The sequence below is a fragment of the Bufo gargarizans genome, chromosome 3, assembly GCF_014858855.1.
Source record: "Bufo gargarizans isolate SCDJY-AF-19 chromosome 3, ASM1485885v1, whole genome shotgun sequence".
In the NCBI taxonomy this organism is placed as follows: Eukaryota; Metazoa; Chordata; class Amphibia; order Anura; family Bufonidae; genus Bufo; species Bufo gargarizans.
The window spans coordinates 121,186,766-121,212,201 of NC_058082.1; the positions used below are offsets into that span (position 1 = coordinate 121,186,766).

General features: G+C 40.8%; 1 protein-coding gene across 1 annotated transcript; it reads left to right on the forward strand.

Annotated features, from left to right (window-relative positions):
• Positions 1–833: 833 nt before the first annotated feature.
• LOC122932308 (lens fiber major intrinsic protein) lies at positions 834–20,287 on the forward strand. The gene is made up of 4 exons (XM_044286652.1): positions 834–1,193; positions 6,545–6,709; positions 7,757–7,837; positions 19,810–20,287. The coding sequence occupies exons 1-4, from the start codon at positions 834–836 to the stop codon at positions 19,993–19,995; spliced, it is 792 nt and encodes a 263-aa protein (XP_044142587.1). The 3' UTR covers positions 19,996–20,287.
• Positions 20,288–25,436: the final 5,149 nt, after the last annotated feature.

The following is a 25,436-nucleotide window of genomic DNA, read 5'->3' on the forward strand; positions in this document are numbered from 1 at the left end:
CATATTGTAACATAATTTATATATTACTATGGGGTGGTGGTGATGACTAGAGATTAAAATTGTATTAATATTATGCTAATAGAAAATCCATTGTATTCATGACTGAAGGAAAACTCACATTTTCTGTAATAAACAGTGACTTACAGGACACTTTGAGTCAAGAGTTACTGTGTATTTCAAATTTTCCCTCTAAATGTCCATAAATGAAGGAATATTTTAATTGACCTGATTTTATAAGTTACAATGTATAAACTTGTGTCAAAATACATGTTTTATTACATATTTGTACCAGGCAAGCCTGATAATGGCTATGAATAGTTATTCTCACTATTGTACACAACTGAAGAGCAGCATGATTACTCTAATATTTGAGCCAAAATCTCTGCAGTGGCCTTATATCATGTGCCAACCTGAGGGAGGAGACAGCACCCAGGGAAGAGTTAAACAGCTGTTCTTTGACATTACCCCTCCTGTCAGGGGGTGGTGTGTATCTGTATAGAGGGATTAAATATGTCACTGCCTCTGCCCCTTATAAATCCCCCCGCCACTCTATAAACAGGTTGGGGGGGAAGTTTCCACAGCAGTTGGGAGTTTGGAGCAGTCACTCTGTCCGTGGCATTTTTAGGTTGTTTATTAATGTTTCGTTTTTATTCGTTAGTTTTCATTTTTTGTTAACCTTTTTGTATTGTTCTAAACTTAGAAAGCAACATTCTAATTTTTTTGTACAGTTTTGAGGGGGTATTCCATAAAAAGTTGGGGCATTTCCCACCAACTCTGTAAATTTTCCCTTTCCCCATTTCTCTCTCCCTGCTCCTTACACACAACCCGCAGTCATGTGGGAATTTCGGTCCTTCTCCTTTTGGAGAGCGGTTTTTGCAGAATTCTTTGCTACCATGTTCTATGTTTTCTTTGGCTTGGGTGCATCTCTAAAGTGGGCCTCTGGGCCAGCTAATGTTTTGCTTATAGCATTAGCATTTGGTCTCATTCTGGCCACTATGGTCCAATCTGTTGGCCATGTCAGCGGTGCTCATATTAACCCAGCTGTCACATTTGCCTTCCTCCTCGGCTCACAGATGTCCCTCTTCCGTGCCATTTTTTACATTGCAGCACAACTTCTTGGAGCGGTGGCTGGAGCTGCCGTTCTGTATGGTGTCACTCCTGCAGCAATTCGTGGCAACTTGGCTCTTAACACGGTAAATAACAACTTGTGATGTGTTCATTTGTAATCGTTTGATACTAGGTTCTTTTTTCCTTATATAATTAGAGAGAATTAGTCCAGGAGTCAGACCTTGCACAATGTAGGCATATGTCTGCTTTCTAGCAAGAAGCTCTAAAGCCAAAACCAATACCCCACTAACACCCTGTTTCACAACCACAAAGATCCAGAAAGCTGAAGTATCAGGGTCTGGCATACATGTTAAGTGGCTCCCGATTGATTTTCTTTGCCTAATTAACCAAGTAAAAGCTTTGGGATCCATCTGTTTTTCTTTTCAGGCTGTCCAATAATACTATTAATAAGGCAGAGCAACTGGACTTGTTGTATTTTTATTTTTTAGGATGTTTCTGAGTTAGAATGGCTTGTATGAGAAGACTCCAGGATTAAATGCTAATGCTTCAGTCATGGAGGCGAGATATTGATTGCATTTTCATAACTGCCTCGGAAGAGTTGTTAGAGAAGCATTGTAAGCGGCAGATAATAGATGTTATACCCCTTCACTTCTGTTCAAGCTTGGTTTCTCTCATTTAACATGAATAGCTTATTTCTCACTTCCTTTGAGCCAGTCCTCTTCTGTGTTTAAAATGCAAACCTCACTGTCTTTGTCTTTACAATGCTGCTCTAATCACCCCTAATAGCTTCAGTCATGCAAATGCAATCAACATCTTACCTCCATCAATGAAGCATGAGTCACCAGTATTTAATGCCAAAGATTTCTTGTACAAACCATTCTAATTGAGAAAGCCATTCAGATGACTAGCAAGACAAATTCACGAAAAAGAAATACAAAAAGTCCAGTGCCTCTGACTTATTAGTACTAATATATCAATACCTGTAGAAATGAGAACCTTCACAGACAGGGTTTCCAATATTTTTCACTGCAGGAACAGAACAGACTCCTGCATTAGTTTGGCTGTCAAAAGGATTAGAACCCCCCGATGGTCCACATAAAAGTCAACAGGAACTGTCAGGATTCACCAGTTTTCATATGAAAATTAATCTGACACATCTACAATGGTTTAATTATAAACATAAGTCATTAATATTGTGTGAATAGAGCATATTCGTGTAGAGCAGCTATCCATCATTGGTGACCAACAGCTCTCAAATTGAGGACCGGTGCTAAACAAACCCTCACACCTCTGCAACAGGGATCTTTGTGAACGTGACATATAAGCACAATATCTTATTGTTAAAATTGTGATTAGTGTTATGCTAAGTGAGGACAATAGGTACCTTTATATTAAATTGCATCAAAAATATGGATATAAAGAAGTTATTGATAGTATTTATGATCAACTCTGGTATGCGTATAATGGATAGTATGAGCTACCTTTACATATGTCCCCCTCAAAGAGGTTCTTAATCTAAAATATATTTTTGGGTAGGTTTATATGCTTCAGTTGTAAGGAAATCAGGCTTTGAATCCAATTATCAGAATAACTGCATATAATTGACCATAAATTGTTTAATGTAATAATAAAATGTACCGTAATTTGCATGCAAACAAATACTTTATCGCACTAAATGTGGTTTGAAAATAAGAGTCATTTGTTCCTATACTGACTCCACAAACAGGGCCTGTTCATTTAGTCTAGGTTCACATGTGTGGTGAAATTGCGGTTTTATGTTCTGGCATAGGAACAGAAAAATGGAATTGCCAGATCTAGCATATGCCAGGCACTGCTGACGCCCAGCGAAGCCCATTGATTATAACATTGGGTTTCTGGCATGGATAGCGGTATGCAGCAGTATTTTGTCCCTTTTTTGTTGCCAGAAACTGCTGCAGTGACCCCTTAGGATATGCCATCAATATTAGGTGAGGGTATATCTCTTGGCAGCTTTTATACAGACGCTATGTATGACTCAAGCAGCATACATAGAGAGAGTCAGAAACATAGCATTACACAAACCTTGAAATCCGTTTGTTGGACTGAATGTTAATAGTGCAAATAATCGCTAAAGATTGTTATTGCCTAGTTATAAGCTAGGGGGTTTGACAAGCTAGGGGGTTTGACAAGCTAGGGGGTTTGAAATGAATTTGCAATACAAAGACTTTCACAAAAGTGGAGTCTGTCATCAGTGACATAGCTATGCAAACAAGCATATGATAGTGCCAGATAGGCTTAGTTTACCTGATATCATCTGTGCCCTTCTTATAGTCATCCATGGCTTCCTTGCAGATAAAATTGGCTTTTGTAAATGTGCAAATGATGCCTTTAGTGCAATGAGGGTGGCACCAATGCTCCCATTGCACAAAAGCTCCATTCCCTACCTCAAACAGGCAATAGGTGCTAAATCGCGCCTGGCCTTGTCAGTGGTCCATGGGAGGGGCTGGCCAGTGAATGGTTTAGAGATTCTGTGCAATATGAGCAATAGCGCCATGCTCATTTCAGTTAAGGTATCATTTACATATTTAAAGAAAGCCAATTCTATCTGCAAGGGAGCCACAGATGGCTACAAGAATGGCACAGTTGCAATCAGATGAGCTAAGCCCGTCTGGCACTATGCACAGCGATGTCGCTGATAGCAGACTCCCTTTTACCGCTTAACTCAAAGTTATGTATCTGTATATCATTTGCGTGTAAGTAATGTAAGGAGGGGGCTCACAAGCTGAGCCTGCGCCATACACAGCAGACACCCACCAGCAATGACTGGGATCGGAGCTAACTCTGATTCCAGCCATTTAACCTCTCAGATGCTGCGGTCGCTATTTGTTCTCTGATTAGAGCCCCCATGGCGAAATCGTGGGGTTCCAGTTGGTTACTATGGCAGTCTGGCATATGTCATATTCAAGTCTCCTGAGGGGATTAAAAATGACAGTAGAAAAATGTTTTTAAAAATATAAAAACACAAAAAATATTACAAATTCAAATCCCCATCTTTCCCAATATTACATTAAAAAAAAGTAATTTAAATATTTCAGATGCGCCAATACCAATTATTGGCGCATCTGAAAATATCTGAAATATTTAAATATACAAAATGCAAAAAAAAAAGTTCTCAAACAGCTCTGCAATTGGAAATATGAAAAACTTATGGGAATGTGGTAATATAAAGAAACTTTTTAAAAGGGTTTTTTGAAGTAGTAAAGCATAATAAAAACAATATAAATTTGGTGTCATTGTAATCATACTCACCCACAGGACAGGGTCTTCAAGTCATTTTTAAAGTACAGTAAATGCCATAAAATCAGAAGCCAAAAACAGTGGTAGAATTGCATTTTTTTTTATTTCACCCTACCCACAAATAATTTTTTTATGTTTACCAATACAAGATAAATAAAAAAATACAGCTTAGCCCACAAAAAATAAAAACTCATGTAGTTATGTTAACAAAACATTTAAATACGGTAATTATAGCTTTTGAATGGCATGGAGAAAAACAGGAAAAATGTCCTGATGCGTGAAGGATTAAAGGGGTATTCCAATACCTGCAAGGTACAGGTCCAACCTGCAGAACCCTCATCTATTGGAAAATGCAATGGCCCATGACCGTTTTTGGCTGTTTCCTGCTCGCCACTTGCTCTGAGTAAAGCTTTGCTCTTTCTGCTATTCCCATAGACTGCCGTAGAGACTGCAGCACTCAATTCTCTGTTGAAGTCTATGGGTAATGTGGGCAGAGGGAATATGTTATAAATGTTAAGTTAGCTTTATTACGTTACATATAGGATTTTATTTCTGCTGAATCATATACTCTATGAAGCAAGAAACTTTAAAACACCTTCAAACATAATTAACCCCTTGAGGACATCCGCCGCACATATAGTCATTAAAAATCACATCCACTCCAGAGCACGACGGGCGCCATAGCTGCTGAGTTTCTGCTGTTTTAGACAGCAGACAGCTGGTGCTAATGTCTGTGATTGTAACTATAAAAATAAAGTTTATTTTTTATTTTTATAAGTATTAAAACACAAGAAAAACTATATAAATGCGCTATCGTTGTATTCATATTGACCCATAGAATGTAGGTCATTTTTACTGCAAAGGGAACACCTTAAAAAACGAAACCCATAAAACGATGTAATAGTTTTTTTTTCAATTTCACCCCATTTGGAATTTCTAGCTTGTATGCAATATAAGATGGTGCCATGAGAAGGTACAACTTGACCCACCAACCCTAATCCGGCTGTGTGAATGGGAAAATGTTATTATGGCTGCTGGAAGGCAGGGAGTCAAAAACAAAAATGTGAAAATGGAAAATCTTCCTGTCCTCAAGGGCCTAATTGTTTGTGGATTTTGACTGCACAGCTTCCATGGGTGAACACAATTTTTTTTAACTTCTTTGACCTGTAATTGCTGTGCAGCCGAAAATCATAATGCAGAGCTATGGAACAAAAAGCATTTTTCCATGCAGTTTTACTATGCGGTAATTGGCCATGCAACAAAAAGACTGTGCCACTCTAAATTAGGCCTCATGCACACGGCGGCCTGCAAACCGCGGATCCGCAAAAAACTGAGGCCGCCCGTGTGGCCTTCCGCAATTTGCGGAACGGGCGCCGGCAATATAAATGCCTATTCTTGTCCGCAAAGCGCGGACAAGAATAGGACATGTTATATTTTTTTAGCGGGGCTGCGGAACGGAGCCCTGGATGTGGACAGCACACGGAGTGCTGTCCGCATCTTTTGCGGCCCCATTGAAGTGAATGGGTCTGCATCCGAGCCGCCGATGCGGACCCAAACAACGGTCGCGTGCGTGAGGCCTTAACCTTAGGTCAATGATTTTCATCAGCAATTGTGAGCCAAATCCAGGTGTGGGTCAAAAACGCAGAAGAGAGGCAAATCTTTCCATCATCCCTGTGTAGTTTCTATTCCTAGTTTTGGCTCACAATTAGTGTTGAGCGAACTTGTGTTTTAAGTTCGGCGTCTAAAGTTCGGGTTCGGGTTATCGAAGTATCCCGTTATGAATTTTAAATTCTGTTATGGTCTGTGGTAACAGAATCCATAACGGGATACTTCGATAACCCAAACCCGAACTTTAGACGCCGAACTTAAAACACAAGTTCGCTCAACACTACTCACAATCCCTAATGGAAATCACTGATCAAATCACTAAAGTGTGAACTAGGCCTTGGGCATAACAGATTTGTTGCAGAAATTTCTGCAGTCGTCTCATTTATTTAAATTTAATGATGAATGGAACTGATTTTCAGTCACATAGATTTCTGCAAAAATTCTGTAAGAGTAATCCTTGTAAGTTCGGAAATGGAAATGTATAGCTGTAAAGCACATCTGAGGAGAGCCTGTAAATGCAGGAATGAATGTACAATGTCATCTTGTTATAGCTGATTCAATGTATATTGTTTTCTTCTTGCCTTCTATCTAGCTACATCCTGGTGTGAGCCTTGGTCAGGCAACAACAGTGGAGATTTTCCTCACCTTGCAGTTTGTGCTTTGTATTTTTGCCACCTATGATGAGAGGAGGAATGGACGCCTGGGCTCTGTATCTTTGGCCATTGGATTCTCCCTCACTTTGGGACATCTTTTTGGGGTGAGTTGTTTCCTTGAACTTTCCATTTGGCACTAGAACTGCTATTTGTTATAATAAAATTATTTTATCAGACTTTACCTAGTCACAATATATATGTCCAGGGGTGCACCACCAACGAGGCCAGGTGAGGCGATTGCCTCAGGCAGCACCGGGTAGGGGCAAGAGAGGGTCAGCCAAAAGGCCATGGGCAATGAGCGCTTTCATTGTGGCAAAGGGGTTAGGTTAAGAAATTGACATTGGGGGGGAACGCCGTTTTAGTTTTCGCCTCAGCAGAAAGGCTAGGCGCACCCCTGTATATGTCTCTCTTGGAGGTGAATAATGAGTTTGCAGGTATATAGATAATTTTACAAAAAAATAAATGATAAAATGCATTGCTATACAACATTAAGTTTATGGTCTATATTTCATGCAGCTAACCACATTATATGCCCTTAGGCTACTTTTACACTAGCATTTTTTGCGGATCCATCATGAACGGATCCGGCTGTATTATGTCTTCTATAGCCATGACGGATCCGTCTTGAACACCATTGAAAGTTAATGGAGGACGGATCCGTTTTCGAATGTGCCAGATTGTGTCAGAGAAAATGGATCCGTCCCCCAGATCTGTTTGGCTCTGCTTTGTCGGGCGGGCAGGCAGAGTTTTGGTATTCGCCTCCAGAGTGGAATGGTGACTGAACAGAGGCAAACTGATGCATTCTGAGCGGATCCTTTCCGATTTAGAATGCATTAGGGCAAAACTGATCCGTTTTGGACCGCTTTTGAGAGCCCTGAACGGATGTCACAAACGGAAAGCCAAAACGCTGGTGTGAAAGTAGCCTAAGCCTAAATAAGGAGCTTTATTAAAATAAAATAAATAATGATATAAGCCAATGCTGTTGGAGAATTTAAAAATGTGACCTGATGAACATGTATCTCTCACTGAAATTGCATTATTATTATTACTACTATAAATATGAACCTATTAACACTGCATTAGCATGGTGATAAGTAGCGGTCATTTGTAAAAGGCATATTCCTAGCTGAACTATTCTTTTGTCTCTACAGTTGTACTATACTGGAGCCGGCATGAATCCTGCTAGATCATTTGCCCCAGCTGTACTCACTAGAAACTTCACTAACCACTGGGTAAGGCCATAATTTGACATGTTTATTACAAGGTACAGCCACATTAAGTGTAAATGGCATTTATACTAGCAACAAAGTGGATGAGATTTTAAAAATCTCTGCTGTGAAATCCGCATGTGACTTGAAATGTGCTGCAGAGGCTGAAATCTGCAACAAATCTGCATGGTTTTCATACCAAACTTCTGTGTTTATTTCATGCTACATGTGGCCGTACCCTTTAGTGGACAACACAGTGTACCAGGGGCAGACTGGGAACTTAAAGTGGCTCTGGAAAAAATACTAAAAGTGGCCCCGTTTTGTAGTCGGGTCCAAATTGATGGAAGGCAGGGCCAGTAAGGCTAGGTTCACATGGGCGTGACGGTGTGTTCAGGATGTGTCCCGGGTGTATTGTGGCAAACCCGCGCGAGTAGGTACCCAATTGCAGTCAGTTTTTCCGTTGTTCAGTTTTTATCGCGCGGGTGCAATGTATTTTGCACGAGCGTGATAAAAAAAAATTGAATGTGGTACCTAGACCCGATTATTATTATTTTCCCCTTATAACATGGTTATAAGGGAAAATAATAGCATTCTGAATATAGAATGCTTACTAAAATAGGGCTGCAGGGGTTAAAAAAATAATAATAATAATTTAACTCACCTTAATCCACTTGTTTGCGCAGCCGGCATCTCTTCTGTCTTCATCTGTGAGGTAAAGGACCTGTGATGATGTCACTGCGCTCATCACACGGTCCGTCACATGATCCATCACCATGGAGATGGATCATGTGATGGACCATGTGATGAGCGCAGTGACGTCATCACAAGTCCTTTACCTCACAGATGAAGACAGAAGAGATGCCGGCTGCGCAAACAAGTGGATTAAGGTGAGTTAAATAATTTTATTTATTTTTTTAACCCCTCCAGCCCTATTTTAGTAAGCATTCTGTATTCAGAATGCTATTATTTTCCCTTATAACCATGTTATAAGGCAAAATAATAATGATCGGGTCCCCATCCCGATCATCTCCTAGCAACCATGCGTGAAAATCGCACCGCACTTGCTTGCGGATGCTTGCAATTTTCACGCAGCCCCATTCACTTCTATGGGGCCTGCGTTGCGTGTAAAATGCACAATATAGAGCTTGCTGCGATTTACACGCAAGCACAAGTGATGCATGAAAATCACCGCTCATGTGCACAGCCCCATAGAAATGAATGGGTCAGGATTCAGTGCGAGCGCAATACGTTCACCTCACGCATTGCACCCGCGCGGAAATCTCGCCTGTGTGAAATCAGCCTGATACCTTATTGTGGCACATTATACCACCACAACAGAGCCAAATACCACAGTGCATTACAAAATACTGCCAACAGCACAAAATGCATCTCCAAAAACTTCCACTGGCCGGCCTGTAAGGTCTTTGGCCACTCTGCCCCTGCAGTGTACTATAAATCGGTTCTATATCATGCTGGCCAACACGAACACAAACAGGTTCCGTTTACCATCTGGGCCAAGACTAAGGCTTCATGCACATGATCTTATCTATTTTATGGTCCATAAATTGTGGATCTACAAGATACGGATACCGTCTGTGTTGCATCTGCATTTTTTGCTGACCTACAGTACTGACTTCAATGGATCTGTGGTCCGCATTTTGTGGTCAAGTATAGGATATGTCCTTACTTCTTGTGGAACAGACATAACGGAAGCGGAAAGCACATGGATATTTGTGTACTTTCCGCAAACATATGTCCGCCAAAAAAATTCTATGGCAAAATAGATACAGTTGTGTGCATGAGGCCTAATACAAGAAAATATTCTGCACTGGCAAAAAATAGCAATAGCATGATGTGGCTAGCTCAGGTGCTGATATTTTTAACCATGTTGTAAAGTTCTACAATAATCACAAAGTTATATGCGACTCTTTTCCACATAGGGAATAATAAAAATGGTGTGCGTTTGAATTATTTAACCCTTGCTACATAACTGGAATAATGCGTCTAAGCTAGTTTTGTTAGGTTCTGTGCTCTCCCTTAACTCCTACCATTTATATACTCCTGGGGGAATCGATTTCTTATGTGTAGCTTAACACCTAGGAGAGAAAGCTAGATTAGTAATGTTATAATAGCATTGGTGCACACTTAACCAGTTCAAGATTGGGCCATTTACCCCCCTTACTGACCAGACATATTTTTCATTTTTTTAGTGCATGCAACTACGAAAGCCATAACTTTTTTTTCTGTTCAGTTATGTAAATAATTTTTGCACATTTTTTTCTGTGATATATGGGGCTTTATTTTTGTCGTTTCTATTTAAAGAAAAAATATTTTAAAAGTTTTTATTTTTTATACCCAGAATAATGTACAAGAAAAGGTAAATGTTTGTTCTTTTTTTATTTTTTGTTAATACTACAGCTTCCAAATAAAAAAAATATATATATTTTTTAATTATGCCCCTTTTCTGTAATGGATTTACAGACTTAACAGTTTACAACCAAAAGGAATGAATGGGATGATTGAATACGTTAAAAACTAATCTCAGCATCTCACTCTTCCCATTTTCTTTAGATTGACATTGACGTTATTTTTGCCTTTTTCCTTCAGGGTGAAATTCCCCTAACAAATTAATGTATTGTTTCACATATTTGTCTTTTTTATGTCCCTTTCTGTGATTACCTATTCATCCTCAGCACTTCATCCCTCCTATCTTCCTGGAGTGACATTATGTGGGTTTCTTTTCATTTGTGGAGGATCTTACCTAAGGAAATAAGTTGATTGGGTGGGTTTACATCACGTTATGAGCCTTCCCTCAATGGTATGCGCCAGGAGGATTCCTGACATATACCTATGATGGAAGGCTGTAACGTATGCCACAGTATACAGTGTGTAAAGGGATACTTTACTGACACCTTCCCTCCCTCTCTTTAAGGCCTCATTCACACATATGTGAATTTTCACGGACCATGGTCCGTTCATCGGAGCCAATACATTCTAATACTGTACGGAGCAGCTCCTCTCCTTGCCGGCAGGGCTGCACCGCGCTCTCTCTGCCCGGGAGATCCTCTGACAACTGTTCATATATGGGTAGTGACGTCACCGGAGCTCCCTGAAGGGCCAGTTTAACTGAGGCCAGTGATGAATACCATACAGAGGCATCCTTCCCCCATAGGCTATTATCGCCTCCGTTAAACAGACCCTTTTTTTACAGGACACTGCAGGATGAAATAGCACAGTCGACTACGCTATTCCATGCTTTTTTTTTTTTTGCAGTATTTGGACACATACCAGCCAGACGGAGGGTAAAAGGATACTCTTTTGTCCTCTGTCTGACTAATAAAATACCCTATGGACACGTTTAGCATGTACGTCTGAAGGTTCCCTGATGTAGAACCTAAACGTAGATGAAAAACATGATGTGAACCCACCCTGTACGTCACTTCATTCCCCTTGACTGAAATCATGTAGATTTCTAATGTTTTTGTTTCGTTTGGGGAGGATCTATTCTAATGAAGGAATCTGACTTGCGATTATACCTGCATTTTATTTTTCAAAATGTATTGTGACATTTCCTGTGATTAGCTATTTAAAGGGGTTTTCTGTTAATAATTACTTTTTATCTAATGCCCGCAGCCTGCATTCTGAACAAGCAAACAATAACTGACTTCAGTGATGACACAAATGGCACATTATCTCTGAAGCCAGTCATTGGCTACAGAGGAGCATGTGACTATGTCCATGCAGTGATGGCAGTGGCAGTGCTCCACAGCAAATTTTTGAATGCCCCCCTCCAGCAACTTTTTCACAAGCTTTTCCTCCTGTGCAACCTCAAGATCGCTTTCTCAGACCAGGCCCAGCAGCTGCTCAGTCCGTTTCCTAAACATATTGTAAGGTATCACTTTACTTCCAGGGGTCATCATTACAGTTTACTTCGCCACACACAGATATACTGTCCAAACCTGTGCTTTATTTTGCACACTCCAACCAATACAGGTCATCATGAAGTCGCAGCTTCACCTAAACATGTGTGACATCCACACAAAATAATAAACACTTTCCGGCTAGGCTCTAACTAATACAGATAACGTGTCTCCCTGATTCACCTACATGGCACAGTTCACACACTGTCTCAGGTGCGGCTTTCTCAGCCAATCGTCCAGCAGCCTCCAGGCTGTCACTACACCACACACAGTTCCCCACAGGGAAGAGATTAGGCTACACAGCCTTGTGGCCCCTCAGTCCTCCTGACTGAGACCACACACAGAGCCTCGGCAGGTCTCTGTATCCCAAGTTCACTCTCTCCTCAGACTAACATACTGGGAGGTGCTTTATATCGGCCTGATTACAGCAGGCCTCACCAGTGATCGCCTCAGGTGAAAGGAAAACATGCCCTGGAATGAGGGGGTGGATTGGTGGATTGGAAGGTCCCACTGCCAAACCTACCATCCCAATTCAATAAAATCCAGCTCTGAACAAATAAAGAAAACAACTTCAGCAACTAGGTTTGCTGAAGCCAGCGCCATCTTCCTGGACTTTACTTATCTCAACTAGATGAGATATACACCCCTTCCAGGGCTTTACCGTACATATCACTGTTCACATTGCCACAATATATACTGTATGTCATGTGTCACTGTATATAATGTAATTGTATTATACTGTTGAGGGGGTCCTGACAATAAAATATTTTAGTCTTCCTCCTGGGTGGGCCCCTTCTGAGTTCAGGCAGCCACTTCCCCTATAGCTATGCCCCTGAGTGCTGGATGTAAACAATCCGGGGACCAGAACATGGACACAGTGGAGGCAGTGCCTAGGAATGGCGTGGTGGGGGGCAGGTGTATTTTCGATTTTAAGAGGCAGGCTTCGGGCATTACACAAAAAGTAATTATTACCAGAAAACCCCTTTAAAGGGGTTGTCTCACGTCAGCAAATGACATTTATCATATAGACAAAATTAATACAAGGCGCTTACTAATGTATTGTGATTGTCCATATTGTCTCCTTTGCTGGCTTGATTCATTTTTCCATCACAATATATGGTGTTCACTGCTCGTTTGCAGGGCAGATACGAGTTGGCTGGAACGGGAGCTGCTGTACATGCCTACGCGCACTCCTACAGTTCCTGGCTACCAGAGAAGCCAGCAATTTTATTATAGTGTGCAAGCACACCACCACTGCTGGATTGGTGGCTGTAACTATTGGTGAGTGAAGCGAGTTTCGGATGTTTCATCCCAAGTCACTTCGTTCAAAACTTCGGATTAATACTGTACAGAGATCCGTCTCTGTACAGTATTAAAATGTATGGGGAAAAAACACAGTATGAAAAATATACGTATGTTGTAGGAATATAGTTGTTGTTCCTATGTAGTTTTTACAAAGGAAAATGAAGGAGAAGGACCTCAGTTAGGAAAGAAGACTAATGAATCTTTTGACGCATGTGTCTTTACAGAGGAAGAGGTTCTAAGTCAACTGTCTAAAATTAACACAAATAAGTCACAGGGGCCTGATGGGATACACCCAAAGCTATTAAAAGAGCTCAGCGGTGAACTAGCAAAACCATTAACAGATTTATTTAACCAATCACTGGCAACAGGAGTCGTCCCAGAAGATTGGAAATTAGCAAATGTTGTGCCCATTCACAAGAAAGGTAGTACGGAGGAATCGGGCAACTATAGGCCAGTAAGCCCGACATCAATAGTGGGGAAATTAATGGAAACCATACTTAAGGAGAGGATTGTGGACCAACTAAAATCCCATGGATTGAAAGATGAAAAACAGCATGGGTTTACTTCAGGGAGATCATGTCAAACTAATCTTATTGATTTTTTTGATTGGGTGACTAAAATAATAGATGGAGGAGGTGCAGTAGACATCGCTTATCTAGACTTTAGTAAGGCTTCTGATACTGTCCCAAATAGAAGGCTTATCAATAAAGTGCAGTCATTGGGCTTGGACTCCCATATTGTTGAATGGATTAGGCAGTGGCTGAGGGACAGGCAATAGAGGGTTGTAGTTAATGGAGTATATTCAGACCAAGGTCTTGTTACCAGTGGGGTACCTCAGGGATCTGTTCTGGGACCCATATTGTTTAATATCTTTATCAGCGAAATTGCAGAAGGCCTCAATGGTAAGGTGTGTCTTTTTGCTGATGACACAAAGATTTGTAACAGGGTTGATGTTCCTGGAGGGATACACCAAATGGAAAAGGACTTAGGAAAACTAGAGGAATGGTCAAAAATCTAGCAACGTTAATTTAATGTTGATAAGTGCAAGATAATGCACCTGGGACGTAAAAACCCAAGAGCAGAATATAAAATCAGCGATACAGTCCTAACCTCAGTATCTGAGGAAAGAGATTTAGGGATCATTATTTCAGAAGACTTAAAGGTAGGCAGACAATGTCATAGAGCAGCAGGAAATGCTAGCAGAATGCTTGGGTGTATAGGGAGAGGAATTTCCAGTAGAAAGCGGGAGGTGCTCATGCCGCTCTACAGAGCACTAGTGTGAGATCTCATTTGGAGTATTGTGCGCAGTACTGGAGACCATATCTCCAGAAGGATATTGATACTTTGGAGAGAGTTCAGAGAAGAGCTACTAAACTGGTACATGGATTGCAGGATAAAACTTACCAGGAAAGATTAAAGGACCTTAACATGTATAGCTTGGAAGAAAGACGAGACAGAGGGGATATGGGAAACTTTTAAATACATAAAAGGGAATCAACAAGGTAAAAGAGGAAAGAATATTTAAAGGGAACCTGTCACCGGGATTTTGTGTATAGAGCTGAGGACATGGGTTGCTAGATGCACATCTGCAATACCCAGTCCCCATAGCTCTGTGTGCTTTTATTGTGTAAAAAAACAACGATTTGATACATATGCAAATTAACCTGAGATGTGTCCTGTACGTGAGATGAGTCAGGGACAGGACTCTTCTCAGGTTAATTTGCATATGTATCAAATCGGGTTTTTTTACGCAATAAAAGCACACAGAGCTATGGGGACTGGGTATTGAGGATGTGCTAGCGTCCATCTAGCAACCCATGTCCTCTCTATACACAAAATCCCGGTGACAGGTTCCCTTTAAAAGAAGAAAAACTGCTACAAGAGGACATAGTTTTAAATTAGAGGGGCAAAGGTTTAAAAGTAATATCAGGAAGTATTACTTTACTGAGAGAGTAGTGGATGCATGGAATAGCCTTCCTGTAGAAGTGGTAGCGCAAATACAGTGGAAGAGTTTAAGCATGCATGGGATAGGCATAAGGCCATCCTTCATATAAGATAGGGCCAGGGGCTATCCATAGTATTAAGTATATTGGGCAGACTAGATGGGCCAAATGGTTCTTATCTGCCGACACATTATTATTATTTATTATTTAAGCGCCATTTATTCCATAGCGCTGTACATATGATAAGCGGTGCACATGCATAACACAGACAATTGTACTAATCATAAACAAGATGAGTTACAAACTGGTACAGAAGGAGAGAGGGCCCTGCCCATGAGGGCTTACAATCTACATGGTATGGGAGAAGGACACAGTAGGTGCGGGTTAAGTTGGTCATGGCGGTATAGAGGCAGCAGGGTCATTGGTTGTAGGCTTGTCTGAAGAGGTGGGTTTTCAGGTTTCTTTTGAAGGATTCCACTGTAGGTGAGAGTCTGATATGTTGGGGTAGCGAGTTCCAGAGTATGGGGGATGCACGGGAGAAATCTTGGAGTCGATTGTGGGAAGAGGCGATAAGAGGAGAGGAGAGAAGGAGGTCTTGTGAGGAGAGGAGAGTGCGTGTGGGGATGTATCGGGAAAGTAGCTCAGAGATGTAGGGAGGGGACAGGTTATGGACGGCCTTGTATGTGTTTGTCAGTACTTTGAAGTGGATTCGTTGGACAATGGGGAGCCAGTGAAGGGATTGGCAGAGGGGAGAGGCAGAGGAGTAATAAGGTGAGAGGTGGATTAGTCGGGCAGCGGAGTTGAGGATAGATTGGAGGGGTGCGAGGGTGCTAGATGGAAGGCCACAGAGGAGAAAGTAGTCTAGGCGGGAGATAATGAGGGCATGTACGAGCATTTTCGCAGATTCGAAGTTAAGGAAAGCACGGATGCGGGAGATGTTTTTGAGTTGGAGGCGGCAGGTGGTGGATGTGCGGTCGGAAGGAAAGGGCAGAATCTAAGGTCACTCCAAGGCAGCGGGCTTTTTTGACTGGGGATAATGTGCAGCCATTGATCGTGATAGATAGGTCTGTTGGGGGGGGTTGAACAAGATGGGGGAAAGATTATGAATTCTGTCTTATGCATGTTAAGTTTAAGAAAGCGAGAGGCGAAGAAGGATGATATAGAAGATAGACATTGTGGGATTCTTGATAGTAAGGTGGTGATGTCTGGACCAGAGAGGTAGATTTGTGTGTCATCAGCATAGGAGTGATACTGGAAGCCATGGGACTCTATGAGCTGTCCCAGGCCAAAAGTGTAGATTGAGAAGAGCAGGGGTCCTAGGACAGAGCCTTGCGGGACACCAACAGAGAGGGCATGAGACGAGGAGGTGGTGCGGGGGTGGGAGACGCTAAACGTCCGGTCTGTGAGGTATGATGTGATCCAGGAGAGAGCCAGGTCAGTGATGCCAAGAGATGAGAGAGTTTGCAACAGAAGGGTGTGGTCAACAGTGTCGAGGGCAGAGGACAGGTCAAGGAGAAGGAGGACAGAGTATTGTTTCTTGGTTTTGGCTGTCAGTAGGTCATTGGTGACTTTGGTAAGGGCAGTCTCGGTCGAGTGGTGAGTTCGGAAGCCGGATTGTAGGCGGTCAAAGAGGGAGCAGGAGGAGAGGTGGGAGGACAGTTCAGAATGGACATGTTGTTCAAGTAGCTTTGAGGCATATGGAAGAAGTGATATGGGGTGATAACTGGACAAGGAAGATGGGTCAAGTGAAGACGTTTTGAGGATGGGTGTAATGGTAGCATGTTTAAAAGCAGAGGGGAAGACACCAGAGTTTAGTGATAGATTGAAGAGATGAGTTAGGGCTGGGATAAACACTGGGGTGAGGTTAGGGATGAGGTGGGATGGGATCGGGTCAAGTGCACAGGTGGTGAGATGTGATCTGGAGAGTAGAGTGGAGAGTTTTTCTTCTGTAATGGTGGAGAAGCGGGTTTTAGGGGGAGAGGACCGAGCAGTTGTGTAGAGGTTCTGTGGGGACTGTGTAGTAAAGATTTCTCTGATGTGGACTATCTTTTGTTTGAAATATTTGGCAAAGTCCTCAGCTGAGAAGAGAGGAGAGGGTGGGGGCGCTGGGGGGCGGAGAAGGGAGTTAAAAGTGCTAAAAAGTTGTTTAGGGCTGTGTGACAGGGAAGATATGAGAGATGAGAAGGCCTGTTTTGCATCAGCGAGTGAGGATTTGAATATGAGAAGGGATTGCTTGTATGCAGTGAGATGATCTATAGAAGGGGATTTTTTCCATCGTCGCTCAGCAGCCCTGGAAGCTTGTCTGAGTTTCTTGGTCAGGTTGGTGTGCCAGGGTTGTCTGTTGATTTTCCGGATTTTGTTGTGTTTGAGGGGGGCAACAGTGTCCAGAACTGTACTTATTGTGGTGTTGTATAGGGTGTTTCTATATAAACTGTATATCACTGAATAATTACCCTACTAAAACTTAACTTTTATATTAATATTAGTTAAAATAAGTCCCACAGAAGAGTCTTAAATAACTGCATGTATTAGATAGGCTTATGCACAGATATATAGGAGAAATAGACACTAAGTACACAATTGAGAATACAATTTTTTAGACTTGGTAGTCACCACTCACGGTTTGATGTACGCTTTGTGGAAGTATTCCGTGCCAGGGCAGATGGACATATTTGCGGTAGAAAAATAAGCAGTATCCACAGTTGTTCGTGTCTTCACTGCAAATTTATTCAAAGTCAAACTTTGGTAACTGGCTCTCCTTATACAGGGAGGGTAGGTTAAAGGGAGAGGTATATCCCTAACCAACTAAAATCGCCCTGCCTGAAAGCGGAGAGGTCTCCCGCCTAAATGCGGGAGAATCACCCCCAGAGGCAGCGACCCCACTTATCGGTGGCTGACCCTGTTATTCTCACCCTGGAAAATATCTCCCAGTGCCTGCATAGCCAGATGTTAAAAATTATTATCCTGACGCGTTTCTTCTGGTAAAAAATATTACCGGATTCATCAGGGTAAATCAAAAAAGAGGATACAGAAATAGATAAAGGTATGGCTCAATGGCCGTTAGCACAGTCGCTCTGTTTTGATAGTCCAACTGAATAATGCAGTCCAGAGTAATGTCTGTGACTGACGCCCTTTATATACCCAATTTTAATTATTAAGAAATGTTTCAGGTGAATACCTTATGTTGCTGCAAACGGCGTGCGTTCCACCGTCGTTGGTACTGGAACCGGAAATGCGTCATTCGCACATGCGCCGGCGGTTCCCATTAGTTGATGTGGAACGCATACCAGAAGCATCAGGTCCGCTGTGGAATGCAAGTGCAGAAAGGAAGTGCGGCGTAATGCGCCGGAAGTGACGAATCTAGGCCGTGGAACGCATAGACATGCGTTCCAAAGGGGCCGGGGGATATAGATGAGATAAGACGCAACATTCTGCGCCTATGTCTAGCGATCTACTCCTCAATAATACATAGTTGTCAACGATAATATGTTAGTTATATAGTTATTAAAGAGAGTTGAAGGTCTTTTAGGTTTAGGACCCCATATATAAAGTACCATTTGGGATGTTACTAGTGATGTTTAATTTAGTATATGTGGCATATGATAATAACGGTAAAGGTCGAGTCGGGTATATATAGAATAAGGGGCTTGAAAGTTGGAATAAAATTTGTGGGAAACAGTGGAAAATGGAGAAGGGACATACTATTATCTATACATAATTAATGATTTGTCCTATCAAAGATAATAGATTCCACTTATATATAGATACATAATGTTAGACCTGTCTCGGTCTGATATAATATTCTATTTGCTTGGTCCATATTTAATTAGTGATGTAGATCAATTTAAAGAAATTAGATACAACAGGCTCTTTAGAAGTATCCAAAGGACATAACTACATTGAGGCTTATGTGCTCACTGTATGACACAGCGGGCTTATATGCTCACCGTATGATACAGCGGGCTCTATATAAAGCATCCGAAGGACAAAACTTAGTTGAGACCAAGTGGGCTCACTGTTTTTAATCTGTAAGTCCACTCTGCCTCTTTTTGTAATATTTTCCTGTTTAGGTCTCCTCCTCTCGGAGAAGGACGTATGACCTCAATGACACAAAACTTTAGAGATTTGAGATTACCATCATGGAGACTATGGATGTGTCTAGAGAGGGTGGTAACTCTTTTATGTCTATGGTCTCCTAAATGGTCCCCAATTCTTCTTCTAAATTCCCGCTTCATCTTGCCGACAAAATGTATGGGCTCTAATAAGATGAAGTTAGTTATTCGTGAAGTTGTGCGAGACTTCGTAGAATAATTCCGGTAAAGTGGAAACCACTTTAAAACTTTGAACCGAACTCAGCTTCAGTTCCGACTGGTACCTCTGGTACCGACTTTGCGAATAACTAACTTCGGCTCATCTGAGCCTGTACATTTTAACACTGTACAGAGACGGATCTCTGTACAGTATTAATCCAAAGTTTTGAGCAAAGCAACTTCAGATGTAGCATTCAAAGCTTGCTTCACTCATCACTAGACGTAACCCCTGGAAATGCGGAGCACTCTTGAAACGCATTGCACATAAGGATTGCCCTTTTGCACTGTTTTTAACCATTTTATTCATGTATTTATGGTTAATAAACTATATATTTTAATAATGCTATTTTATCAGCCCTTCATAATGGGTTATAGTCTTGGAGATGGGACTAGAAGCTGTGGTGTGTAGTGGAGTGTCATTTTTTTATCTTATTTTACACTTTCTGATGTGTAATGATGATATTAGGATATCAATCAGTTTAAAATGCACAATTTATTTTTCCTCTTACCTGCTGCAGGTCTATTGGGTTGGTCCTATCATCGGTGGAGCACTTGGAGGTCTAATATATGACTTCATTCTCTTTCCAAGAATGAGGGGGCTTTCTGAGAGACTTTCAATCCTAAAAGGAGCAAGGCCTGCAGAACCCGAAGGCCAGCAAGAAGCAACGGGAGAGCCTATAGAGTTAAAAACACAATCCCTATAAATAAAGAATGCACAGTTTCATAGCAGCACAAAAGCATCACACATGCACACAATTTGGGCATAGTTAGCGTAATATCCGTCATGGGAAGTGTGTTGGGGCTAGGGTTAAACTTTGAAAGATGTTTCTTTTCTTACTGGGCTGTGGGTATTGTGTTGAAGTAGAAACAGGAAGGAACAGTTAATGTGCTTGACTTTCTCATCGAAGTGGAGATGGAGGTAAAGAAAGTTGGGTTGTTTGAGGGGGGCATACAACTCAGGGGCAATTCATATAGCATTTATATCCCACTGAAGGATGTTTATTGCTTGAATCAAAGGGATCATTTCTCCCTGTCAGAAAAAAATGTAGAGCTTAGGCAATCATTGCATAGTAATGCATCCCCTTATTGCCAGTTATTGATATCTAATTAGCCGCAGCAGGGCCCCCATCAAACTTCCCACCCACCTTCCTAACTGCGCCTCTGATGCTGCTGTACATCTCAGACATTTATATTCTTTATACTGCGTTTTACTTTTTTGCTGGTTTAAGAAAATGTTTTCTTTTTGTGTTTTTTCAGAGGGTGGAGGAAAAATATGGGCCAAAACCTCTTTTATTTCACAATGAGTTCCATAAAAATACTCTGTAGACATCTTGTAACAATGGAGGTATTTCCCACACAACTTATACTTATTATATCCCTCTGTGTGGAATTTGTGTGCCCTGTAGTCTCAAATCTTAGTGCTTTCCAGGCGTAATGCCAGTAATGGGCAGCTTGCAAAAAATATGTATTTTTCTTCTTTCAATTACCAGTATTTTGGAATACATTGGGTTAACTACCAAAGATTTGGCAGAAAGGAAGATGCACTTTTTATTTTGTATATCAAAACCCTCAGAACAGTTAACAGCAATCTTCCCCTTTGTCAAACTGGAAATGTTATGTTGAGTGTCCCAGTTTCCATAGATCCTTCAATCATCTGTCTTTCTGAGATAGTCATCTTGTAAGAAGTATTTCCCTGTGCTGATTTTTTCAGCATACAGGATTCAGCTTCTTGAGGACTTTTATGAGTTAACAATGTGTTTAATTATACTTGATTAATATACTTAGTAATAATTGGTTTGATTATAAACACAAATCTTTGGGTAAGTAGGTGTGTCTTTTAAAACGGATTTTCACTCTAGATATATCTATTATTAAGCTAGCTTTTGTTCGGGTCTGATCACACCATTATACAACCTTTTCTAGCAAACAATTCTGTTTTGTGGTATATATTGCTTCATTATAAACATCCAGACCATTGTCTTCACCTCTGTAAATGGCATAAATGTTTAGTAGCTGTAAAAATAACAAAAGCTACTCCTGTTTTAAAGATATGCCTGGGACTCCATGTCACTGAATGGGAATCTTGCTGAAATATTGGCAAATTTGGTATGGTGCCAAAAATGTTTAATTGCATGTTACTATGTCTGTCCTAACACAGCTCTGATAGTAATAAAACAATAATTAAGGGCGATAGTGGGTCAGAATCCTTAATACTTTTTGATCTCTAGAATATTAAATATTAAATTACTACATCCTAATATATATACAATTCTTAAGGACGTGCTTTATTCAGTGACAACATGTTTACTGAGTACAAACATATGGCCTGTTCTACACTATACTCATACAGTAAGAAGTACCATAGGACAGACATTGGGCAGCATTTATAAAGCCCTACATGTTGGTTTTCTGGTGGTAAAAACTAAAAAACAAACAACTTTTTGTGATCTTACGCCACTCTCACCACTTTTAAAAAAATAGCCAGGTATTGGACATCAAACACATGGGTTCTTCTGGAATTGTTCAGAAAATAAGTTATTGCTTAGAAGAGAGGGTGGAGTAGATAAACTGGAGAAGCTTTTCTAAACAAAAATGTTAGGTTTAAGGAAGAGACAAATTTATCAAACACTTGATAAATGTGGCATAAAGTAAACCAACAGAGACTAAGGCAAAACTAATATTACCTCCTCCAATTTTACTTATGTTTCACATGAATTCAATAATCAAATTATTTTAAGGTTTTGTCAACTTATTTACCATAGATCATTATTTTACACCAGGGCAGCCAGAGGATGTGCTTAATTTATGACAAGGCACTCCCCTCATCATAAATTAGGCACAGCCTCTGGCAGTCTGTGTGCCTAAACCTTCTCATAGCTCACTTAGATTTCCTTCATCATTAACGCCAGGAAACTGGTGTAAAAGAAGATAAATTTACCAAAAATAATGGCCCCGCTCACACCCCACCTCGTCACTCCTCGTTTTTGGAAAGTGGTAAGGGTGGTGTAGAAATGCCATTTGTGCGTAGATTTAGGCACAATGGTGTTTAAGAAGTCCCAAATCCACTGTTTGCAACTTTTCTATGCTAGAAAACTGGTGTAGTGGGATGATACATTTCCTCCATTGTCTTTAGAGACTGCATATTTCAGTAGCAAAGTGACTGAAACAAATGTAATATGCCTATGGAAAGACTGACACACATCATCACACACAGAGAATCATACATACAGTTACCTATACATCTGAATAATTGACTTGATTTTGGTAAAATGTGATGTTTACAGCATTAACTATGTGTATAAATATTAAGTTATTTGATTTTTCAGTGTTAGTAGTGTAGATATGTGTTAGAACTATGTATTCACACTAACATGTGACTCATTTGTAAGTGCTAAAATATGTATCAGGAAATAAATACCTAAATCAGTGGAACTGGAAGGAATTCATACTTGATACTTAATGGGCTCTAGTGACCTCAACACACAGTATGTTATTTTAGGAAATAATAAAAAGTATTATATTTATCAGTAAGAATCATATAATTTCCCTTGGTTCCCTGTGAATATATTATATAAATATGTAAATATACTTATGTATATATGAGTGTATATACAAAGCATACTCATACACAGTATATGCAGTCATATAAATATATATCTCGATTTTATCTACAACTGTAGTAATAAGATGAGCACAGGACACAGGGACTTCTCAGTGTTCATCTAAATGAACTGATCCTTTATTTGGAACCTCCAATAAACACTTGAATAACTAAAAGATGATTACCAGTTCCTTGTATACTTTATTTTTATACAGTATGCTACTTACCCTGTGTTGTCTGGAAAAGTTGCTGTCTGTACTATTAACGCACAAAAACGTAAAAAGAATTATAGCAGAACAATATCAAGTCATGTATAGTCACAAAAATGCTACAGAGAGAAGAAGACACAGAGCAGGATTTGTTTTCTCTGTTTGTTTTTGTATTGTATCTTATATCTTTTCCTTTTTTTATCTGTAGTTGTTTGTCAGGCTCCAGCCTGTATAATTTTCCTATTTCCTGCATATGACTGTTTGAGGTGTGGTACATAAAATTGGAAGATCAAGTGGCAAACTGAAAATAAAATTACACTTGACAGAGCAATAGTGTCCACTTTTCAGAAAATGAGTTTCTCTTTTTATTTTAATGGTTCGTGGAAATCAACAAAGATTGGTTGGACAACACAAAAGCCATATAATAAATCAAGATGCTAGAAGGCCTCAAACCTGTGCCAGAGAGGGGGAAGTTAATATCCTGGAGCAGGAAAACTTCAGATCAGAAAAGCTCATTAAAAAAGATGTCCCCATCAGGATCTTTATGTTTAGGTATCACATGGTTGTCACAACTACAGGGACAAATTTATCCTCAAGCTGACAGTCTAGAAGATTTAGAAGGTCTAATCTTTTACTAAGACCTATAAAGTTTTAATGCCAAAAATGTGCAAAAAAAAATTGTAATATACTTACTGCAATGAACTTGCACAATTCCAACACACCGCTGGTTCTTCCTGTTTACAAACCTTCACTTCCACATAGCATCAGTCAATGGTCAAACCACCACTGCTGCTGGTGCCGGTTGCTGCTGTCATGTGACATGACATCCCATGGACATTACATCAATATATACAGTCTTCTTTAGTAATCTTCATTCACATTCTTCATTAAAAAAATGATCCATGGATTTATATTTCAATCAGATCTAATCAGAATTATTGGGCATGGCTAATATAGGAGCAAGGTTAAGGATTTCCCTTTAACAAATAATTGCAGACTGGGCCAGTTGACTTTTCATTTTCACATAACAGTGGAACAAACACCATATCATAAGTGGTACTTTACACTTCATAGGTATAGTCCACAGCACATTACATTTGATGATTGCTAACCTCTTAAAAGCACAGAATGCTTGGTGGTTACAAATAACACTTGAGGACACAGTATGCTTATCTGTTGCAGTTCTCAATAAATGGCCTAGAGGTGGCACAGTGACTCTGTTTCAACAGTCTGTCAAACATAACAACTTTCACTCTTTACACAAGAAAATCTCAACTTCACACTTGTCAACTTTAACGTCACAGAAACCAATTGCCCGTGTTATCTTCACACTATCCAATACATCTTAACACCATTAAATGGTATCCTTAATGTTATATTGGCAGCCCGTGCCCGCTGCCATCCTGCCACTCTGGACAGGCACAGGTGCTGTTTCACTCACCTTGCTGATGCTGCACGAGTACTCCTCTGCCCTACAGCAACTTGGTCTCCTAGGTCAAAGGAATACGAGAGGGAATCTGCATTGATGGTCTTCTCTGCAGGACGCAAGTGAAGAACCAAATTGAGGCAAGCAAAGAATGCATGGTGAGAAGCTAGCAGTCTTCAATAGAATAGTTTCTACTATATGGCTGAAAACTATATGGCTGATCTTGTCATTGGAATTCTTCTGGGTCAGCACTGCTCCAGCTCCTACTGAAGACGCATCCACCCCTATGAAGAACTGTCTTGTGATGTCAGGGTGATGCAGGTTGGAGGCAGAGGAGGTGGCTTGCTTTAAAGCAGGGATGTCAAACTCGTGGCCCTCCAGCTGTTGCAAAACTACAACTCCCATCATGCCTGGGCATACTACAGCAGCTATCAGGGAATGATGGGAGTTGTAGTTTTGCAACATCTGGAGGGCCATGAGTTTGACATCCATGCTTTAAAGGGACACTGACAGGCCCAATTAGCATATTTAGGTATATATATGTCAGTACAGGTCTTATAAAGTCTATTAAAATCATCTAAGTATCCCCCCTGTCCACCTTATAAATACCGAAATATAAAGTTATATAACCTGCTTGTCCGGTCACCAATTTGCCCAAGGGGCGGCGTTTCATCACAAAATGCGCCCAGCCAGCCGCTCCCAACTGCCGTTCTGAAGCCCCGCCCAGCTCATCAATATTCACTTCGCTGGGCGGCGGCTACATCTCTCCCGACTCAAGTGCCCGGCACATGCGCATAAAGCAGGGGCTGCAGCGCTCTGTACGCAGGCGCGATGTGACCCCGGCCGGGCGCATGCGCTGAAGATTGGACGGAGGACGTGCCCAGAGGATTGAATGGGCCATGCGCACGA

Excerpts from the sequence above, each read along its gene's own strand:
- LOC122932308 (XM_044286652.1), top strand. The coding sequence starts at position 834 with ATGTGGGAATTTCGGTCCTTCTCCTTTTGGAGAGCGGTTTTTGCAGAA. Across the intron at positions 1,194-6,544 it reads GCAACTTGGCTCTTAACACG|CTACATCCTGGTGTGAGCCT; the intron begins GTAAATAACAAC and ends CCTTCTATCTAG. Across the intron at positions 6,710-7,756 it reads CTTTGGGACATCTTTTTGGG|TTGTACTATACTGGAGCCGG; the intron begins GTGAGTTGTTTC and ends TTGTCTCTACAG.